This window comes from Monodelphis domestica, chromosome 8 (genome assembly GCF_027887165.1).
Source record: "Monodelphis domestica isolate mMonDom1 chromosome 8, mMonDom1.pri, whole genome shotgun sequence".
NCBI classification, from domain to species: Eukaryota; Metazoa; Chordata; class Mammalia; order Didelphimorphia; family Didelphidae; genus Monodelphis; species Monodelphis domestica.
The window spans coordinates 204,293,313-204,316,257 of NC_077234.1; the positions used below are offsets into that span (position 1 = coordinate 204,293,313).

Here is a 22,945-nt window from a genome sequence, read left to right on the forward strand (position 1 = left end):
CGGACATTCAGCCTTCCTGTCTTGTAGTATACGGGGAATCTGGTAACTGTGACCTCTATCAAGTGTTAATGAAGTGTTGTTACACTCAGAAAAATTTCTTTTTCTTTTCTTTATTTAGGGAAAAGCTTTTCTTGTCTCTTTTCTCTTCTTTCTTTCCCTTTTTCTCTCTCTCCCTCCCTCCCTTCCTTCCTTCTTTCCTTCCTTCCTTCCTTCCCTCCCTCCCTCCGACAAAAAGCCAAATCTCTTCTGGCTCTAATATATTATAATTCCACCTTGGTAGTGGCCACAAGTGCTGTATTAATATCTATATAAACAACATTCCATCGGTGAAGTATCTATATCTTGAAATATTGCTAGCTTTAAGCTACAGTGCTTTAAAATTTGCAAAGGGCTTAACATATATTTCATTTGTCCTCACAATAATCTTGAAAAGTAGGTGCTATTATTGTCCCCATCATATAGACAAGGAAATTGAAGGAAACAGAAGTTAAGTGACTTGTCCAGGATCATACAGCTAGTAGGTATACAGGGAAGAATTAAAACTGTTCTTTATCTACTGCATTGCCTACCTGCAAAAGGTTCTGTGATGATTAAAAATTACAAGAGACTAGGTTCTGGGCAGGAAAAATAAATTTATTGAATAGGCTAAATTAATGATTCGTTCAACATCTCCAGTCCTTAAGTACACTTTCGGAATCTCATCATTCAGCCTTCCCCCAAACACATATATATTTTGTAGCAAGAATTAACCACAGGGATTTACTCAAATTCAGTTTGTGACCTAAATTGTTTTTACTAACCTAAATGTTAACACATACTAACAATGGTAAATGACTATATTTCAAGATTTATGAGAGGGCCAAAGGAGGATCTAATTGGGGGATATCTAATAAGGAGATGGGTTAATATTTTCCAGTCCCTTCCTAATTCCTTTATGATTCAAGGTAAATCATATAACTCGGATCATAGAATTCCAATATCCTTGATGATCTAGATGAAGAAATCAGGTTAGTCCTGGTTAAGATTAATTTTCCTACATTCCCCCCAAATGGGGGACTCAAGGATTTGCTATGCTGCCCTCTACTTGGCTTATGCTAGTTTTGTTTATGAAATAAGATGGATCTTATATTCTCAACCTTAATTATTCCAATTTTAGAAGCCCTTCTGAGACAGGGAATATGAGGATATCTCTAGAATTTTTAGGTCAAGAGAATGAGGAAAACAGCTCAGAAAATATTGTCTTGATTCCTATAGAAATCAAACAATACACTCAAAGCACTATTTATTTGTATATTTTAAAAATATTTTATTTTTCCATTTGCATGTATGCAGAATTATTTAGAAATAAAAATAATACAGCATTAGAAATAAATCTCAGTTCAATGTATTATGGAACCTGCCTTGGAGTCAAGAAGACTCGATTCTTAGTTCTACCTCTGACACAGATTGGCTATGTGACTCTGGGCAAGTCATCAATTTCTCCGTGCTCTACTCAACTCATTTAGACTTTAAGTTTCAGAGCCAATGCTGAGCTGCATTTTTAGAGAGAGTTGGTTCAACAGGGCACAGCTAGGTAGCACAAAGCAGAAAGAGTTCTGGGCTCAAAGTCAGGAGGACTCTTCATTACTTCAAATCTAGATTTAGAACACTAGCTGTGTGAACCTTTGTCTCATTTTCCTTATTTATACAATGACCTGGGGAAGAAAATGGCAAACTATTCTAGCATCTATGCCAAGAAAACCCCAAATGAGGTTATAGAGTTGGGGATGACTGAACAACAACAGCAATTGCTCATCAGTAGTTTCCTATACCCATTAAATCACAAAACTTCTGTCTTCCCCCAACCTCCAACCCCCTCCCTGAAATCTGGGAAATACAGTGATTTACCCATATTAGTATGCATTGACATTTATATTAGTGAAATTAATTCAGGTCACAAACTGAATTTGAGTAAATCTTTGTGGTTAATTCTTGCTATAAAACATCAATTGATAATACCTTTAAAAATTTAACATTTGTCTTTTCCTTACTTTTTGTTTTCCACAAAGACCGATGAGCTTGATAAGATCTATTTCATCTTGGAATAGGCCACCAGAAAGAGCCTGACCTCTTTTTGCAAATGAGGATTTTCTCCTAATGGATTAAAGCTGATCAGTTCCCCAGTTCCCCAGTGTCTAGAGACTTGCATAAACTGCCAGCTCCCATTCATCATTTCACAATGCCTTTTTCCTGTGACACATGGGAAAAGGGCAGGATTGGGATGGTTTGTTTTTTTGTTTTTTTTGGGTTTTTTTGCTCCCATCTGTTGGAGCAGTGTATGATAGTGAAAACCTGAGATGGTGGACATATGTCTACATATAAGACACGTCTTTGAATCCTGAAAGATTGACTTCTTAAATTAAAAAATGAGGTGACTGTCCTGTAAGAGAATAGTTACAGCTTCCATTGGCCATCAGAGAATCATTTGAGTTAGTGCCTAATTATCTATGTATCTATGTATGTGTCTATGTATGTATCTATGTATCCATCTATCTGTGTATCCATCCATCTATCCATCCATCCATCTATTTATCTGTGTATCTCTCTCTCTCTCTCTCTCTCTCTCTCTCTCTCTCTCTCTCTTTCCCCTTATATCTATATATCCATTAGCTTCCTTTACTACTGATAAAAAGGGAGGGGGGGATCTTTCCAAAAAGTCCCTCTGATTTGCTTGTTTATTACATTTTCAATTTGGGAATGCTAAATTGACGGTTTTACTTTTTCAGCGATTAACTTTCATACATGGCATTAGGACTGCTACAATTCAGCAGCAGGGGAGATGTTTTCATATTTCAGGGATTCATCTGTATAATTTCTCCTGCTTTTCCCAGGGGGGCCAATCAGGGAGGAGAGTGGTGTGATTAACGGGCTGCACAATCACTTATCCCAAGCCTGCCTGCTTTGGGAACTTAATCAGCTAGGCATCAAAGCCAGTAATTGCTAATCTTTGGTAGCAAAGCTTCCAAAGTGGAGGGTTAAAAGGCATAGCTACAGATTTAGATATAGATATATAGTTATATTTAGATAGATAGATAGAATGATAGATAAATAGATAGAGAGATAGATGAAAAGATACACAGATAGACACATCAATAGACAGTAAGATATGCAGATAGATCCACATATTGATAGACAGATATAAAAAGATAGATAGATATGCATATATCTATATATCCTTAGACCTTTAATTTTCATGGACTTCGAGAACTGCTGAGAGCCTTGACCCTGCAGTCTTTCTTTCACCTTTCTGAATGCTTATGTAATATTTTTGGCATCATAGGAATATGTATATCTACCTAGCATTGTTTTTTCTTTCATTTTTTCTCTAATTAATTTAGAATATTTTCCATGGTTACATGGTTCATGTTCTTTCCTTCCCCTCCTCCCCAAACAACTCCTGGAGCTGAGGAGCAATTCCACGGGGTTTTACATGTATTATTGCTCAAAATCTATTTCCCTATTATTATTATCTGCAATAGAGTGATCATTTAAAGTCAACATCCACAATCATATCCCCATTGAATCATGTGATTAATCATAATTTTTTCTGTGTTTCTACTCCCACAGTTCTTTCTCTAGATGTGGATAGTGTTTTTTCTCATAAGTCCCTCAAAAATGTCCTGGATCATTGCATTGATGCTAGTAGAAAAGTCCATTATGTTCCATTGCACCATAATGTATCAGTCTCTGTGTATAATGTTTTCCTTGTTCTCCTCCTTTCACTCTGCATCATTTCCTGGAGGTCATTCCAGTTCACATGGAATTCCTCCAGTTCATTATTCCTTTCAGCACAATAGTATCCCATCACCATCAGATACCACAATTTGTTCAGCCATTCCCCAATCAAAGGACATCCCCTCATTTTCCATTTTTTTTTGCCACCACAAAGAGCGTGGCTATGAATATTTTTGTCCATGTATTTTTTCCCTATTATCTCTTTGGGATACAAACCCAGCAGTGGTATAGCTGGATCAAAGGGCAGAAAGTCATTTAAAGCCCTTTAGACATAGTTCCAAATTGCCTTCCAGAAGGGTTGGATCAATTCACAACTCTACCAGCATTGCATTAATGTCCCAATTCTGCCACATCCCCTCCAACATTTATTACTTTCCTTTGCTTTCATATTGGCTAATCTGCTAGGTGTTGAGGTGGAACCTCAGGGTTGTTTTGATTTGCATTCCTCTAATTATAAGAGATTTAGAACACTTTTTCATGTGCTTATTAATAGTTTTGATTTCTTCCTCTGAAAACTTCTATTCATGTCCTTTGCCCATTAATCAACTGGGGAATGGCTTGCTTTTTTTGTACAATTGACTTAGCTCCTCATAAATTAGATCTTTGTCAGAGGTTTTTGTTATAAAATTTCCCCCCAATTTGTTGCTTCCCTTCTAATTTTGGTTGCATTGATTTTGTTTGTATAAAATCTTTTTAACTAAAGGTAATCAAAATGATTTCATTTTATATTTTATAATATTCTTTAACTCCTGCTTAGTCTTAAATTCTTTTCTTTCCCATAGATCTGACAGGTATACTATTCTACATTCACCTAATTTATGATTTCCCTCTTTATATTCAAGTCATTTACTCATTCTGAATTTATCTTGGTATAAGGTGTGAGATGTTTATCTAAACCTTATCTCTCCCATACTGTTTTCAAATTTTCCCAGCAGTTTTTGTCAAATAGTGAGTTCTTGTCCAAAAGTTGACATCTTTGGGTTAATTGAATACTGGCTTGCTGAGGTCATTTACCCTTAGTCTATTCCATTGATTCATCCTTCTGTCTCTTAGCCAGTAGCATATTGTTTTGATGACCACTGCTTCATAGTACAGTTTAAGATCTGGTACTGCTAGGCCCCCATCCTTCACAATTTTTTTCATTATTTTCCTTGATATTCTTGATCTTTTGTTCTTCCAAATGAACTTTGTTATAATTTTTTAACTCAATAAAAATGTTTCTTGGTAGGTTTGACACTAAATAAGTTGATTAATTTGAGTAGGATGGTTATTTTTATTATATTATATTATATTATATTATATTATATTATATTATTATTTATTATATATTATATTATATTTTTATTATATTAGCTTGTCCTAACTATGAGCAATTAATGTTTTTCTAATTATTTAGATCTCGTTTTAATTGTGTGGAGAGTGTTTTGTAGTTGTGTTCATATAATTCCTGTGTTTGTCTAGTCAGATAGATTCCTAAGTATTTTATATTGTCTAGGGTGATTGAAAATGGAATTTCTCTTTCTAATTGCTGTATTGGAAATTCTGTGGGTTTATTTTGTATCCTGCAACTTTGCTAAAGTTGTTGATTATTTTCACTAGCTTTTTAGTTGATTCTCTAGGATTCTTTAAGTAGACCATCATACTGTCTGTAAAGAGTTTAATTTAGTCTCCTTATTGCCTATTTTAATACCTTCAATTTCTTTTTCTTCTCTAATTGCTACTGCTAGTGTTTCTAATACCATGTTAAATAATAGGGGTGATAATGGGCATCCTTGCTTCACTCCTGATTTTATTAACTAGCACTATTGTTGTCATTGTTCAGTCATTTTTAGGCATGCCTGACTCTTCCTGAGCCCAGTTGGGGTTTTCTTGACAAAGATACTGGAGTGTTTTGCCATTTCCTTCTCTAGTTCATTTTACATATGAGGAAATTGAGACAAACAAGGTTAAGTGATCTGCATATATCCAAGTAGAGTTCACCTGCTCAAAAATAACTAGTGTGTAAATAAAGGAAAATTGTATAGATTTAGGGGACTGTCTGGTCTGTCTGATACACCAAAGCATTTAATGGTTTGGGGGGAGAAAAGCACATACTAGCTGTGTGACCCTAAGCAAGTTGACCATTTTCACTTTGGTTTCATCTGTAAAATGAATGGGAGAAGGAAATGGCAAACCTCTCTAGTTTCTTTGCCAAGAAAACCCAAAATGGGGTCACATTGGACACAACTGAAATAACATTTGCAACAAAAAATACCAAAAAAACCCCAGCTATTTAAAATTCAAGAATCAATCATAAGACTGAATATATCTGTAACAGTATTAGCTTTCCACTCATCATCTAGTGTCAGCTAGCTTCCTTCTCAGTATAGGCCTTATCCTAAGGACATTAGGTACTATTGGAATTTCTGGTCCATCATTTGATGACTCACTAAAAATGGCAGGCCTCAAGAGTCTCTCAGAGGCCCCACAAAATCTTTTATAATTAGTTTAGCTGGTGCCTGAAATAGGACACACAAGATCTTCCTCCTTTGACTTCAGCTTGCCTTTGGTTAAATAATAATTGCTTGTTTTATGTAGCATTTTAAGGTTCCCAAAGTGCTTTACAAAAATTATTGTTTGATCCTCACAACCCTAAGAGGTAGAGACTATTAGTATCCCCATTTTATAGTTGAGGAAGCTGAGACAGGTAGAATTTAAGTGACTTGATCAGTCACACAGCTAATAAGTGTCTGAGAACAGATTTAAACTCAGATCTACCTGACTCCAAGTCCAGTGCTTTGTCCACCATACCACCTAGCTACCAGAAAAAATATGCCTGCAAATATTCTTGAAATATATGATTCATCAAGCTTGGCAGGCCTTCATACTTCAGAGTAATGAGTCTATAACAAAAATAGACGATTTCTATATTTTTCTTTGCATTTGTAAAATTCAAATTATAATTTTCATACTACAGAATAGGGCTTTGCAAGCCTGAGGACACATCAATGGAAACAATCCTATTATGGAGCAGCTAGGTGGTGGAGGGGATGGAATGCCAGGCCTAGAGTCAGGAAGAACTAAATTCAAATCTGGCCTCAGGTATATGAACCAGGGCAAGTCACTTAACCCTTTTTGCCTCAGTTTCCTTATCTGTACAATGATCTGGAGAAGGGAATGGCAAACCACTCCAGTATCTCTGCCAAGAAAACCCCAAATGGGATCACAAAGAATCAGACACAACTGAAAACAACTCAACAAGAACAAAGAGTTTTTTGGTTATCCTAGGCTAAGGAGATGAAGAATATATGAGTTATGTTGAAGAACTATCATGAGGATACTGGCAGCTTTTTCAAATGGGAGACACAGATCACTTTTTTTTAATCCTTTACTTTCTGATCTAGTAGCAACTCTAAGAAGAGTGATAAAGATGATGCAAATGGGGTTAAGTGGCTTGCTCAAGATCATACAGCTTAGGAAGTGTCTGAAGCCACACTTGAACCCAGGTCCTCCAGGTTCCAGACTTGGCTCTCTATCCATTGTGTCCCCAGCTGCCCCATTCATCATTTTTAAAATGGGAAAATTAGAAAACACAAAGCATTAATCAGAGTGACTTGTATATATCTTTATGTTTTCTTTATCTTCTTCTGCCTTTCAATATCCTTCCCACTGTAAGCCCCAGGATACAACCTTAGAATTAAATAATGAAGAGAAATGTAAATGGAACAGTTTAAAGCCCTGTAGTACTTCTCCTGGAAATTGAATTGGAGGGGGAAACAAATTGGATTTTACAAAGCATGTTACCCCAATGAAAACCATGTAGCTAGCCATAGAACCAATATTTTTGCCCATTTGACTTCATTCATGAGCGACATTGGTCTTTAGATCTTCTTGTTTGCTAGAGGCAACAGTTACATTTTTGCATTTAATATGATCACCTGTGCCTCTTGGCTTCAAATTCCCATTCTCTTCCTACTCCTTCCCTTGATGACTCTAGCCATTAAGCTGTAATAACTCCTACTTTATAGGGCAGAGATATTTTATAAAATGCTTTGCAACTTTAAATTTGCTATAGAAATGTTGGTTATTATTATTTAACCAAAGACAAACTCTTTAACCAGTGGCATGAAGCTTTAATTGTATATCTAATTTTACCATAGGCTTGCTTTTACTTTTCAATTCCTTGTTATATTGATGGTGGGGGGTGCTGTGGGGAAGGAGAAGAAGAACTGAATGCTTTGATTGTTTTTTAAGAAATGCTTTACTAGAAGTTCAACATCCAACAGAATGTCAATACATCCAATTAAACTTGTTTGTGAACTATTTGTTGTTTAGAATGTTTTTTAGTAGTCTTACTCTATGACCTATTTGGGGTTTTCTTGGCAAAGACACTAGAGAGGTTTGCCATTTCCTTCTCCAGATCATTTTATAGGTGAGGAAACTGAGGCACACAAGGTTAAGTGACTTGCCCAGGGTCACACAGCTAAGAAATGCCTAAGGCCAGATTTGAACTCAGGAAGATGAGTTTTTCTGATTCCAGGCTTGAGACGCTTTCCTCTATGCCACCTAGATATCCTTTGGACTATTTATATAAGTTAATTTCAATGTAAGATTCACTCACAGTGTGGTATGAGGAGAGAGTGCTGACCTGGGAGCCAGAAAGTCCTGGATTGAAGGATTGCCACTGATGTGTACTGTGTGACACTTGACAAGTCTTTTCACATCTCCATTCTCTAAACTGAGGCAGTTAGGTGGTGCAGGGGATAGAGCATCAGTAATGGGGTCAGGAATACTCATATTCCTGGCTTTCAGACATCTATTAGCTAGATGACCCTAAGCAAGTCACTTAATGCTGTTAGCTTCAGTTTCCTCATTTTTAAAATGAGCTGGAAAAGACAATGGCAAACCACTCTGGTATCTTTGCCAAGAAAATGCCGAATGGGATCACAAAGAGTCAGATAACCACTGAAAATGGCTGAACAAAAAATTCTCTAAACCAGAGGTGTCAAATTAAAAATTGGTGACATAAGGATCCATGGTTCAATTTGACTTGGGAAATCACAAATTAATTTTAGATATGCTTTATTGTATTTTTTTATTTTGTCGAATACTTCCCAAATTCATTTGAATTTGGGTCTGCCTCACTCAGAAGTGCTACAGCCTGAGGACTAGGTGTCTGAGCCAGCTCCCTAATACTCCAGACTGCAAAAGTGCTGCCCTACAATAGGGAAGGGACTTTACTTATCTGGGAATTCTACGAATCATTGAAATCACAGGAACATTTCCTGTCCCTAATTTCAAGGCATGAAAGTATCATAACAAATTTTCAATCACTCCTAAATTCTCATTAAAATTCTTTGTTTATCTATCTGTTCTTATTTATGTTTCACAAGTTGGTCAGACTGTGGTCTTCTGAGTTGTTTTTTTTTTCATTTTGCTGTATTCCATAGAGATTCTTTCAAATTTCTTTGTCTATTACCCCAAAGTTGATGACTTGCCCAGGACTACATAGCTAATAAGTGTTTGAGGATGGATCTAAACTTCAGGTTCAGTATTCTATCCACTCTCCTATTTAGCTGCCCATAACTACTTTGTTGTGGTTAAGTTGTTTCACTTATGTCCAGCTCTTCATGACCCCATTTTGGGGTTTTCTTGGCAAAGAGTGGTTTGTCATTTCTTTCTACAGGGCATTTTACAGGTGAGGAAACTGAGGCAAACAGAGTTAAGTGACTTGCCCAGGGACACACAGCTAATAAATGTCTGAGACCAACTTTGAACTTAGATAGATGAGCCTCCTTGACTCCAGGACCAACTGTGCCTCTTAGCTGCCACTGATGAAAGAAAATGCATATATCCAATAACATAAGTAACATATGTAATGAATTATAATACAATGCATGCATATAAACTATATGCAATGTATTGCTATGTAATATGTACCAATGTAATATATGCAATAGCTATATGGATTAAAGAACTTGAGATGTTTAGCCTCTAGAATTCAAAGTATTATCTTGGCTAAAAGGGATTAAGCTTGTCCTGATTTCTGAGGACAGATAAACCTGGCAACAAGGGCTCCAATTCAAGGAAAAACTTCACATCCTTGAGAGCAATCTACAAAGAGAATAAGTTGTCTCAGGAGATAAGGAATTCCTAGTCACTGGTAGCCATTGTGTATAGGCTAGACAACGGGGATGCTGTGCTTTTTGGCTATAGATTGGACTAGATAATCTCTGAGGTTCTTCCAACTCTATATTTGCTGGTTCTACATTCAAGCATTTGTTAAGCACCTGCTGTATACTGGGCACTATTCTAGTCACTGAAGATACAAAGACAAACATGAAACCATTCTTGCCTCAAGGAGTTTTGAGTTTATGGGTAGCTACGGGGCACAGTGGATTGAGTGTTGGACTTGAAGCCAGGAAGTTCTATCTTGAGTTCAAATCCGGTCTCAGATATTTACTAGCTTAACCTGGAAAGGGACATTCCAGAGGAGAGCCTCTGGGTAATTCTACAGTTATAAGAGAGTAAGAAACAACTAAGTGGCACAATGGAGAGGGTCGCAAGGCTGGAGTCAGTAATACTTGAGTTCAAAATTGGTCTCAGATACTTCCAGCTATGTGACTCTGAGAAAGTCACCTGATCCTGCCTGCTTCGGTTTCCCCATCTGAGTTGGAGAAGGAAATGGCAAATCACTTCAGTATCTTTGCTAAGAAAAATCCAAATGTGGTCATGGAATGTTAGATATGACTCAACAACAACATAGAAAAATACTATATATAATAGATGTGGATACAATAAGTAGGTCAAAAATAAAACAGTTGGTGTGGGGGGGAAGACTAGACACTGGGAGTACTGCATAGAGACAGCACTTGATTTGAGTTTTGAGGGAAGTCAAGGATTCCAAGAGGTAGAAGTGAGGGATGAGTACATTCCAGACATGAGGAATCGATCACCTAAGCAAAGGCATATCTACAGAGAGATGTAATGTTGTTTACAAGGCCAGTTTGGCCAAAATAGAATGGAGCAATTTATGGAGCAATGGAAGGGACAAAGGAAGTGTCAAAAGTCTCTAGGAAAAGATGTACTGGGATATTTGGGCAACTTCCTAATTATCTAGCATTTATATAGCACTTTAAGGTTTACCAACAGCTTTATTTAGATTATCTCATTTGGTCTTTACAACAGCCTTATACAGTGGGTACTCATAGTATTGTCATTTCACAGATGAGAGGTTAAGTGACTTGCCCAGAATCATATAGCTGAGATTTGAATTCAAGACATCTTGCCTAGTGTTGTGCCTGCAGTATTCAAGTACATGTGCCAGGAAGACTTGAGTTCAGATGTGGCCTCAGACACCTACGAGCTGTGTGGTCCCCCGGGGCAAGTCACTTAACCTCTGTCCAGGGGCATTTGTTCACTGGCACGAATGGTCCTGGAGCAGGATATTCTTTGGAACTTGAGCCTTGATTGAAGTAAAGGTTGGGCATAGACAAGGGTGTGCTGGTAAATGTTTGATAATAATTGAATCTCCAGAAAAACAAAAACAACAAATTGTACTTCAACATATTTTTAAAGTTTAATCTGCATTATTAACTTTTTTTTTTGTTATTTACTTAGGTTGTCTAGACAACCAACCAAACAGCAAATCAAGCCTTGATTTGCAGTGTTGGCCAATTTCCAACATGTAAATGCCCACACTGAAAATTTAACAGTCTTTGGGAGCCAGTTCAAGCTGCTTTTATTTAGCACACCTCTGGTTTCAGCTCGAAATATCTCCAACCCTAGCAATGGCTCAGGGCACTGAATAGAGTTTTTTGGTATGGGATAAACACAGTCAAATATAACATGAAAAACTCCATAGATTACCATTGTTACATGTGTAGAGGAAAAAGCAATTACAGTTGGCTTCTCATATCATAACACAAATTTGTGATGGGGTTATTACTTTTGGCTCTTGCCTTGAGCTATATAGACAATGCAACGTGGTATGGTGGTCAGAGTTCTCAAACTTAGAAGAGACTTGAGTTCAAATTATAGCTCTAAAGCTTACTATGACCTTGGACAAGTCACTAGGGCCTGTTTCCTTGTCTATAAAATGCAGATAATAGTATTTGTTGCCTTACAAGAGTATTTATTGTGAGGAAAGTGCTTTGTAAATTTCAAAAGAGGGTTATAAAAGTAAGTTATTTTAATAGGTTTTTGCTATTTGTGAAATTAAAGGAGAGAAAAATGGAGATTAAAAAAAACAAACAAACCTGTAATTTCATGGTATAGGGAACTCCCAGTAAGGAACTATATCTTACCAATGGAAATTAACACCATCTCTGGAACTTTATAATCCATTCCAACTGCTATGGATGGGCAGTTATGCCCAACAAGTCTAGGGAAAGCAGTCCCCCACAGGCCAGTGGTCCTGCTTCCAGTCTAGACTCCACAGATATCTTCTGGGGGAACAATTCCTGTGGAGAAGGGGCCCTACATTCTCTCTGTCATCCATACCAACTGTTAACCAACTGCCATAGAAGGGCAGGTGATGCCAAGAACAGAAGCTTCCTGGAGAACACTGGGGTTTTTATCTTATCGGTATACCACCATAATATAGGGAAATTTCCTCTGGAAAAGGGGCCCATCATCCCTGACATCACCACCATCGCTGTCAGCATCAATAATCAACCGACTGCCATGAAAGAGCAGAAAATCCCAGAAATTCTGGAAATTGCAGACCAACTCACGCCATCAGTTCTACTTTCTGACCAGACCCCAGAGCCACCACCAGGGAAAACTGCACCTATTAAGGTACAGTCTGCTACCAATGCCATTTGCCGACCAACTACCATGGATGAGAAGGGAGCCCAAGTGGCCCCAGAAATAGCAGAGCTCCTCAAGCCAGAAATTCCACCTTTAGTTCAGACCCCACCATCTTCATCCAGGGAAACATGCTCTACAGAGAAGGGGTCTGTTACCCCTCGAGGTGGCCGGCCAACTGCCAAGGAAAAGAAAAGACAAAAATCCTCCCGCTTAGTAACAGCCTCTAAGCCACCACAGGTACTTCCAAGTCAGATCCAGAGGACACCATCTGTGGGGAAAGGCCACATAGAGAAGAGAAGATACAAGATAGTGAAAAGACTGCCCACTTCGGACACCAGCACCAAGAAGCAGTCGATCACCCCTGTCCAGAAGGTAAGCTCGGGGTACTGTTTGGGAACTTGGGCCCAGAGAATAGCAGTTCTCTACCCACCTACTTATTCAGATCATCAGTCTTTCTCCTGACTTTGTGAAGCCTCAGCTACCGAAAAGAAAGCTCTTGCCAACAACATCCTTGGCCCTGCTACATTGTGCACTGTTGGAAAATGAGGAGGTTTGCTGAATGGAAGAAGATACATTACTATCTGTTTGCCTTTGCCCTGTATCCTAAAGACCATGGCTCTTTCCATCTGACTTCCAGTTGAAACCTCCTATATGTGTCGCCTCCCTGGGTTAGAATGTTAGAATGTAAATTCCTTGAGAGTTAAGTAGTCTTCTTGGCATGCCCTGGGACCAGCACCCTTCTTTGGATGAAGTAAAAGACTTAATGATTTTTTTTTAGTTCATTCATTCATTCATTCATTCACTTACTATAGGCTTTGTGTAAATAGAAAATTTTATACCCCCAAACTACATTACCCAGTATCCCTTTCCTTTACATCCTGACCTTAGGGAAATAAGTTTGCTGGAAACACTGCCTTTGGGGTGTCATTGGTGTTGATGGTGGGGACTCTGCGCTCTTTCCTGGGTGTGCCATCTGGGAAACTTTCTTTTACTGAGGCTATTCTTTCCTTTGTTTCAAGTTATTATTATTAACTCTTATAAAATAAGACTTGCAGTATTTGGAAATTCATTTTTACACACCTTAGAGAGTTGCCTTGGGTGTGCCAGGGTCACATAATGAGTCTCAGGATCAAGGTCTTCCTGACTTGAGGTCAGCTGGCTCTCCGGCTATTATAAAGTACCATGTAGGGGACTTGTCTAAAAACGGGGATTGTTGTTCATTTGTTTCATTCATGTCTGACTCCATGACCCCAGTTGGGGTTTTCTTGGCTAAGATAATGGAGTGGTTTGCCATTTCCTTCTCCAGCTCATTTGACAGATGAGAAAACTGAGGCAAACAGGGTGAAGAGATTTGCCCAGGGTCACACTGCTAGTAAGTGTCTGAGCCCAGATTTGAACTTAGGGACATGAGTTTTCCTGACTTCAGGCTCAACCCTCTATCCATTGTGTCTCCTAACTGCCCATATTGACCTGTAAATTCTTTGAGGCAAGAATAGATTTGTGTTTGTTTTTGTATTCTCAGGGTCTAGAATAGTGCCCAATATATTGCAGGTTATTAATAAATGTCAGATTTGAACTAAGTCTTCCTGCCTCCAGACCTGGCACTCTATCTACCATATCACCTAGCAGCTTTAACTGTAGTATAATATCAGGTTCTATCATATTCTTTTTAACCTTATGACTGTGGTGGTGAACCCATGGCATGTGTGCCAAAGACAGCACACAAAGACCTTGCTGTGGGCATGCTCCAACGGAGCTGCTCCCTTTCCCCTCTCCACCATCCCTCCCTGCCCATTTGAGCTGAGCTTAGCCCTCAGGCTGCTCTCCTCCCTCTATCCCTCCCCTATCTTGGGCTAGAGGTGTCCCTCTCCTGCCACTGGGAAATCCCACCCCCCAAGAGATCTCTACTTTCTTCCTTCCTTTCCCTCCAGTCTGGTGGTAACCCTGCCCCCTTAAGGTTAACTATTCTTCCTTCACTCCCCACCCCCACATGGGGCACAGCTCAATAGACAGGCAGGGCTGGATTCAGGGGTGGCATATGGTGTCAGGAAGCACCCCTGCCCCCCCCCAATCACCACTGAATGCAGGGGATGGGGCACTCAGTCTCTGAGCCTCACCCCCAACCATACTCAATCTCTGTCCCAACCTGAACAGTGGGGCAAAGTCAGGGGTGGGATGGGCAGGGTACAGCACGGGGTCCCTAAAAAGTTCTTAAAGGCTCATCATCACTACCTTATGGGAGTGTGAAGATGCGAATTTTTTAAAATCTCAAATTGATATATTAAATCAAAATTATTATCACAGCTAGATCTCAGTTTATACAAGTTAAATAGTTGTATTATTTTAACTGACACTGGATTCCATTGGGCTGGATCCAATGACCACATTTTACTTAATTATAACTTCAAATAGTAGGACTCATTATTCACACTCATTGGGATCTAACTAGATTTTAAAATGTTCTCTGCAATGTTTTGGTATGCCTGACTGGCTTAGGATTTTGGTTTTAAATGATTTAACCACACTTGCACAAGGAGTAAGAATTAGAAGTTTAGCCTGTGTTGAGTAGAAAGCTAACAGCATTAAAAAAATTTATATATATACAGAGCTTAGAATCAGGAAGACCTGAATTCAAATCCAACCCCTGACAATTATTAGCTTTGTGATCCTGGGCAAGTCACGAAACCAATTTACCTCAGTTTATCCAACTATAAAATGGGGATAACAATAGCACCCACCTGTCAGGGTTGTTGTGAGGATCAAATGAGAATATTTGCTAAGTTTGTAACACAGTGCCTGGTACACAGTAGGCACTTAATGTTTTCTGTCTTCCTTCTTTCTTCTCTCATTTTATCCCCCCATCAACTTTTTGAAGAAGGTATCCATTTTAACCCCATTTTACAGATGAGGAAACATTTCATTCAACTTTGCTTCTTGGGCCCTGGCTTTGTGTTTGGATCTCTAAGGACATAAATCTCCTCCTTGTTTCTTTGACGAGTCCTGTACAGAATCTCTGCCATCTGAGTGATAAATGAAGGTTGTTGTTTTTGTCTTTTTTAAGTGGCATCATTGCTCAGTCTTTTTCAGACCCCAACTTGAGTTGGACAAGAATAATGGTTTGAGAATTCAGGCTCCCTGAAGGTATTTTAATTTGTTTAATCATGACTTCACAAGTTCGAGAAACCTCCTAAGTATACAGGATCTTAAGTGAGAACATACAAGAGATTCACTTAATCCCTTTCTTCCTTGAACTAGTCCTTTAAGACACAGCTTCAGGGCCACAAATAAATAACATGAAGCTGTTACCTGTGAAACAAATCCCTAACTGAAGGTGTCACTCTGTAAGGGACAAGACCCTTGCCTGCTTTGTGGGGAAGTCGCTTTGTCGCCCAACCTCCAAGTGGGTGGAGCGCCGCAGTCTGTGATTTACTTGAGAAATTCAAGAGGTGGCAGGGTTAATGATCACTGGAGGAAAAAAAAAGACCAATTCATCTAGGAGGGAGCCCAAAGTGAGTCTCAGTTTCTGCATTGCAGCCATTTCAGGAAGATGATGGATTTAGTTTATCTTTTGATTTAAAAATAAGTGAAATCTATACGATATACATACACGTATACATGCATGTGTGTAGTATACACACATATAGATATATAAATGTGTTATATATACACAAACATGTATGGCACATTTATGCACATTTAGATGCTTTTGTGAGAGATATCTACATTTCTATGCATAACTATACACAGGAATAAATGCATACACATTAGATGTACATAGCTGTATATAAACATGTGCAGATATACAAATATTGAGGTGTGTATATATTATTTATAATTTTATATTATTATATTATTTATATTATCTTAATTATATATAATTATATTAATTATAATTTTAGATAATTATATATAAATGTAGGCCAGAAAGGAATGTGGGCCCATCTTTCTCTTAATAAGAAAAGTATTTAATAACTGCTCTTTTACTCATCCATCCCTTTCAAGACACGGTGGGGAGTCAGAGAGGGGACAGCCTGCGCTGGGCTTTTTCGCTAGCCTGGCTTTTTTCTACCACTCTTCTCGGGAAGCCATGTATTTTGCTGTCATAGGAAACTGAAGCAAAGCTTTGCTGATTTCTCGGGGATGCCTTCCACAAAGAAAGACAAAAGGCTTTTTTCTTTTGTCTAGCTGGAAAGGTGCTTTTCCAAAGACTGGTTGAAGAGGGTTTGGTTTTTTTTCATTTTCCCCTTGGTGGTTAATTTCCCCAGCAGGGTGTTATGGTGAGAGTGGTGTCACTATAGCAACTGTCCATGCTTTCCTACAGGATTCCGAAGGGTTAGGATCAATTTCTAGCTGGGACCAACCATGCCAAAGGAAGAATGATGGGAAAGGGATGCTTTGTTTGCTCAGACAGTAGCGCCTTAGTGTTCATTCAGATATTCAACATTCACTGGAGTAAAAGAAAGATAAAGAAAAGAAGATAAAAAAAGATAGTCTTGGTCCTCAGGGAGGTCACAGTCTAACAGTTCTTCTTTCCTTAATTTTCTTGTGACTAAGCAGTTGTATTTGGCTGGGAACAATTCTGACTACTAATTTGATTTTATGCTTTGCAAAGTATATTGGTTCATATTTGTGTGTATGTGTTTCATGTGAATCCTTCTTGAATTTGTGTGTCCATGCTCCCTGTCCCCAATATTTTTGTGGTAAAACAAACAAAAAATGCAACTACATGGCTCGGTGTATATAATGTTAGATTTATAGTCAGGGAGACCTGAGTTCCCATCATGCTTGAGACACTTAACTCATAGTGTGACCCTAGACAAGTCACTTAACCTCTGTTTGTCTCAGTTTCCTCAACTGTAAAATGGGGGAAATAATGGCAACCTCAGGGTTGTTGTGAGGATCAAATGAGATATTGTTATAAAGTGTTTTGCAAATCTTAAAGCCTTATTATATTGTGACTCCTTGAAAGTTCAGAAGGCTTCCCCATCTTCTTGATTCCTAAGGTTCTGTGTTCTTCAAGATTCTCATCCTCCACTAGTATTATTCTGAAGTTGAGGCTGGAGAGTTTCAGGAAGAATCCAACCAACTCTCTTGTCAGGGGTAACAAAAGTAGCGTAAATCATTGAAATCTATAGACAATCCTCAAATTTGATGTGGACCATTGGTGTCAAAGTCATGAAATTGGCTGATTTGAATTTCATCTACTCCACTTCCTCATGCCAGTCCTTTTATGGAAGAGTAATAAAGTGGCCACAAAGCCAGCAATGAGTAGGAAGAAAATGGAGGGGAGCTTGAAAGAGCATGGATAATCCAATTATTACCTTATTGAAACCCAAAGATAATCGAGAACAAATTCTGTTTACCCTCTTTGTGACAGTGATCAGGGTTCACTCAACTTCACTTCTCAGGGTTTGTGAGGTGAGAAGAGACAAGTTTGGGTTATCATTGTTCTTGGTCTGTTTAGATGCAGAGTTGGTATTCTTTGTTGTTTGTTGCTCAGTCATTTCAGTCATGTCTGACACTTTGTGACCCCTTTGATGGTTTTCTTGGCCAAGATACTGGAGTGATTTGCCATTTCCTTCTCCAGCTCATTTTACAGATGAGGATACTGAGGCAAACAGGGTTACATGACTTGCCCAGGGTCATATAGCTAGTAAGTGTCTGAGGCCAGATTTGAACTCAGATTTTCCCAACTCCAGGTTTGGTGCTATATTCACTGTACCACCTAACTACCATTCCTTGTTTAGCCTCTTCTGTCTTCTGTATGGAGGAAATCATTGATCAGAGAGATTTTAAAAATGTTTTAAACTCAGTGCTAACAAGTATGCAAAACATTTCCATATCACATATATTTATTATTCTACAATTAGAACGGACTGTAATGTTGGCATGTTATTTTTGTTTTGTTTTGTTTTTCTTGTAATAGGCCTGCTTCTTAGCAATATTAGAAGTGTTTTATAAAGCACTACATGTTCCTTTTCTGGTTTGTTCATGGCATGTGAGTGAATAAACTATTTAAGCTATTATTCAGCAATGCATTGATTTTTATTGGTCAGAATATTGGGGTAGGTGCTTATCATTAGCAAATCCTCTTGTCCTTCCAATATTGTACAGCTATCTATACCTTATGGAGAAACAGCTAATGCAGAATGTTGCTAATCTTTAAAAAACAAACTGTTCCTTGGATGACCTTAAGAAAGACCTATTTTCTCCCCTCAGGTAGCTTATACTCTACTGGATTTTTTTTTTTTTGCTTTAGAAGAATAACCTGACCTACTGAAAAAGATCCTTGATTCTAAAAGGACATGGTCTCTAAAAACCCAATTCTAATATTAACTGTGTCTGGGGTCTTGGGGAGGTCACTTTTCTTCTCTGTGGCCCAGTTTGGCCATTTATAAAATGAGGGTATTGGGTTAGATGGTCTATAAGTGCTTTTCTAACTCTAGAACTAGGAATCAATGGACTTGATTGACATTCAACATATGAGAGACAGTATGGGATAGTGGATAGAGAGCTAGCCTCAGATTTAGGGAGATATGGGTTTAAGTCCTACCTCTGTTATATACTGGCTATATGATTCTGAGCAAGTCATTGTTTAGTGCGCTAGGCAATACTTTAAGATGTATAATTATAGAATAGATGCCAGTTGCTCTGGAAGAGGGAGATTCCTCATTGGGAGTTCCCTACACCATAAAGTTATAAGTCTGAACTATTTCTTAACCTTCCCTAGCCCTCATAGCTCCACTTATATAGTGGGGTTTTTTTAAGTCCTTCTGCCTTGGGATCATTTCTAAAAAGAGTGGCAAGGGAGACAATATGGTGGAGTAATCCAGAGCAGCTCTGTGCCCCATGAGCATCCTCCTCCACAAAGATTAAAATATTCCCACAAAATGAATATAGGAGTGAAAGAACTGACAAGGAGAAACAACTTTTAAGAAAATAAAAACCTAAAAGGTAGGCAAAGAACATCTGGGGTACTAGGGTAGGAAGAGAGCAGAGCCAGCAGGAAGCTGTAGCAAGGAGGGAAGAGCAAGCCAAGAGCAAGCCATACCCTGCCACCTCACATCCCCTGTCTGAGGTTTCTCGAACCTCATTCTATTCTCCAACCAGCATTCAGATCCTGAGATCCTGCCTAAGCAAATAGTGGTCCAAGCCAACCCATACCTCTGGAAATTTCAAACCTGTGGAGAAGTATGGAGCCCTACCCCAGGAAATTCTAATCTGGGCTTGGGTTAAGGACTTAGTTCACACTTTGGGGTGGATGATAGTTCTAAGTACTAAGTATTAATCTTTTTGCCTAAAGCTCAGGGTGGAAGCTCCAAGAGAGGACAATCAAAGTTGTGCCTGATTGGATTAAGTACACAGTGAGACCAAAAACTTGAGCCTAAGTCTGGGGCTAGAATTTGATGAGCCCCTGACCTGATCAAGATCAGAGTGACATCAAAAGCTTACACTTAAGCCTTAGGCAAGTCTTTAAGCTATCAACATCTCAAGGGCCAATTGAATCAGCAGGGGGAGGGTGCTCTGAGAACTCTTATCCCTCAGACCATCACATCATCCCCCTAAGCCTATCTATAATTAGATAGGGGAAATGAACAAACAATAAAAAAAGCACCTAACTCTACAGAATTTTTGTGGAGACAAAGATCAAGGTACAGACACAGAAGGGGACAGTGAAAGCAAAGGAAACACATGAAAAGTCCAAATGAAAAATATGGATTGGACACAGATTCTGGAAGAACTCAAAAAGGATTTAAAAAACCAATTAAGAGAGTCAGAGGAAAAGTGGGGAAGAGAAACAAAAGTGATCTAAGAAGAATGGGTCAGTTGAAAAAGGAGAACCAGAAACTGACAGAGAAAAATCAGGTCTTAAAAATCAGAATTGACCATCTAGAAAATAAATATTTCATGAGAAATCAAGAAACAATAAAGCAGAATCAAAGGAATGAAAAAAGAGGAAAACATGAAATATCTTATTGAAAAAACTAACCTAGAAAATAGATGTAGGAGAGACAATTTGAGAATTAGTGGACTGCCTGAAAGCCATGATGAAGAAAAAAAAAACCTTTGACATCATATTATAAGAAACTATCAAAGATAACTGCCCAGAGATTCTCAAACAAGAAAATAAAATAGGAATTGAAAGAATTCACAGATCACCTCCAGAAAGAAATCCTCAAATGACAACTTCCAGGAACATAATAGTTAAATTCAAGAGTCACCAAGCCAAGGAAAAAATACTTTAAGCAGCCAGAAAGAAATCATTCAAATACCATGGAACTACAATCAGGATCACACAGGACCTAGCAGCTTCTACAACAAAGGCAAAGGCCTTTAAGCTATCAGCATCTCAAGGGCAGGCAAAAGATTTGGGTTTATAACCCAGAGTCACCTATCCAGCAAAATTGAGTATATTCTTTCAGGGGGAAAATGGTCATTCAATAAGATAGAAGATTTCCAACCATTCCTGAGAAATAAGCCAGACCTAAACAAAAAATTTGAAGTCCAAATGTGAGGCACAAGAAAAGCCCCAAAAGGTAAATGAGAAAGAGAAAATGTAAGGGACTCTCATTAAGACCAAAATTTTACATCTACATTGAAAGAGGATTTCTGTAATTATCAAAAAGTACTCTTACTAGTAGAGAAGATAGAAGGAATTTTCTCAAAAAGAAGGTGGAGAAGTAAGCTTATTATGATGATATGATGATATATGATATGATATGTATTTAAATGTGATGATATGTATGCATATGAATGATACATAAAAATTTTAATCAGGATTCACTGAGAGAAAAGGGAAGGGAGAGATAGAATGGGGTAAATTATATCACATAAAGAGGCATGAAAAATCATTATAGTGAGGGGAGGATAAGGATGGTGATGGGCAATGTTTAAACTTTACTCTCATCTTAACTGGCTCAGAGAGGGTAAAACAAGTATACTCAGTAGAGTATAGAATTCTATCTTACCCCACAGAGAAGTAGAAGGGGGATAAGAGAAGGGAAAAGGGAGGTAATTTCCCAAATATATAAGGAACCAAGTCAAATTTGCAAAAAAAAAAAATCAAGCCATTCCTCAATCAACAAATGGTCAAGGGATATAAATCAGCAATTTTCACATGAAGAAATCAAAACTATCAATAAGCACATGAAAAAGTGTTCAAAATCCCTCCTGATTAGAGAAATGCAAATAAAAACAACTCTGAGGTACCACCTTACACCCAGCAGACTGGCCAATATGGCAGCAAAGGATAGTGATATAGATAAAGACACTGAGATTCAGAGAGGTCACACAGGTTACGGGGTAGTGATCAAACTAGCTTAGACTGAAGACTTCCAGCATTTCTTCTCCTGTCCCCAATAGCTTATTGACCTCTCTAGAAAACAGAGGGCAGAGTTCTTTGTTGTGAAAGGTGGCAGCAATCACAGATGCTGCTTCTATTTTTGTTTGCTTGATTTCTCTTTTTCTTTAGGTTTCTCGACTCTAGAGTGTAAGCCTTTCTTTCTCAATTAATCCATGCAGGATATTCTATATACAATGGATTGGTCGTGTGTGTGTATGTGTGTGTGCCAATGATTATAGTATGCTGTTTAACAGGATGAATTGATACCATGTATGTGTGTGGTATGTGCATCTAATGGCATGCACACACAGAGTATTTATTTGATTTATAATTTGGCTAGAATTCCTTTTTGAGCCTTTAGAGAACGTAAGTAACTTTGTCCCAGTTTTAACTATTTCTTCATTAAGTCTTGTATAGTTATTCCATCTCCACAATTTTTTTAATCTACAGAAAACACATGGCCAAGGGAAGAAATTTAAAAGCAAAAGAATTGATCCTCTCAAAGGCCAGAAGGTTATTGCAAGATCAGAGGAAAACGGCTTTTATTTTCCAGGTAGACTTTGTCTTTTAAGCATCCCTGTGATACAGTAATTAAGATATGTACAATGTGATAATGGAGAGTATGGGCATTGCTTTATTTAGATTATGAACCCTGAGGAGGAAGATATTCACTCTTAATTACACAGGAACAGATCTTGGGATTTGGGGGTTATTGAGACCCTCTGTTCTGCTTATCTTTTGTTGCCCACCTTCGTGTTATTTCCCTGCTCAGATAGCATCTTCTTCCATCTATGAAAAAGGCAAAGAAATGAAAACTCAAATTTATTGCCTTGCCAATGTATTGGCAGTTTCTGGTGGACATGAGGGATAAAATTCCTAGGCCAAATGAATTTAAGGGATTTTATGTGGATTTAATATAGTCATGCTGTCACTTTTGTTGTTCAGTCCTGTCCAGATCTTTGTGACCCTATTTGGGGTTTTCTTGGCAAACATACTGAAGTGGTTTGCCATTCCATTCTCCAGCTCATTTTACCCATG

The 22,945-nt window shown here is 38.2% G+C and overlaps 1 protein-coding gene across 3 annotated transcripts in view; it reads left to right on the top strand.

Moving 5' to 3' along the window:
* Positions 1-22,945, top strand: part of VWA3B (von Willebrand factor A domain containing 3B) — a 282,451-nt gene that overhangs the window by 226,410 nt on the left and 33,096 nt on the right. For all 3 annotated transcript variants that reach the window (XM_007501072.3, XM_016424839.2, XM_007501073.3), the window contains one exon: positions 22,358-22,460. In XM_007501072.3, coding sequence (XP_007501134.2) covers positions 22,358-22,460 — 103 coding nt within the window. The remainder of the gene's footprint in view (positions 1-22,357; positions 22,461-22,945) is intronic.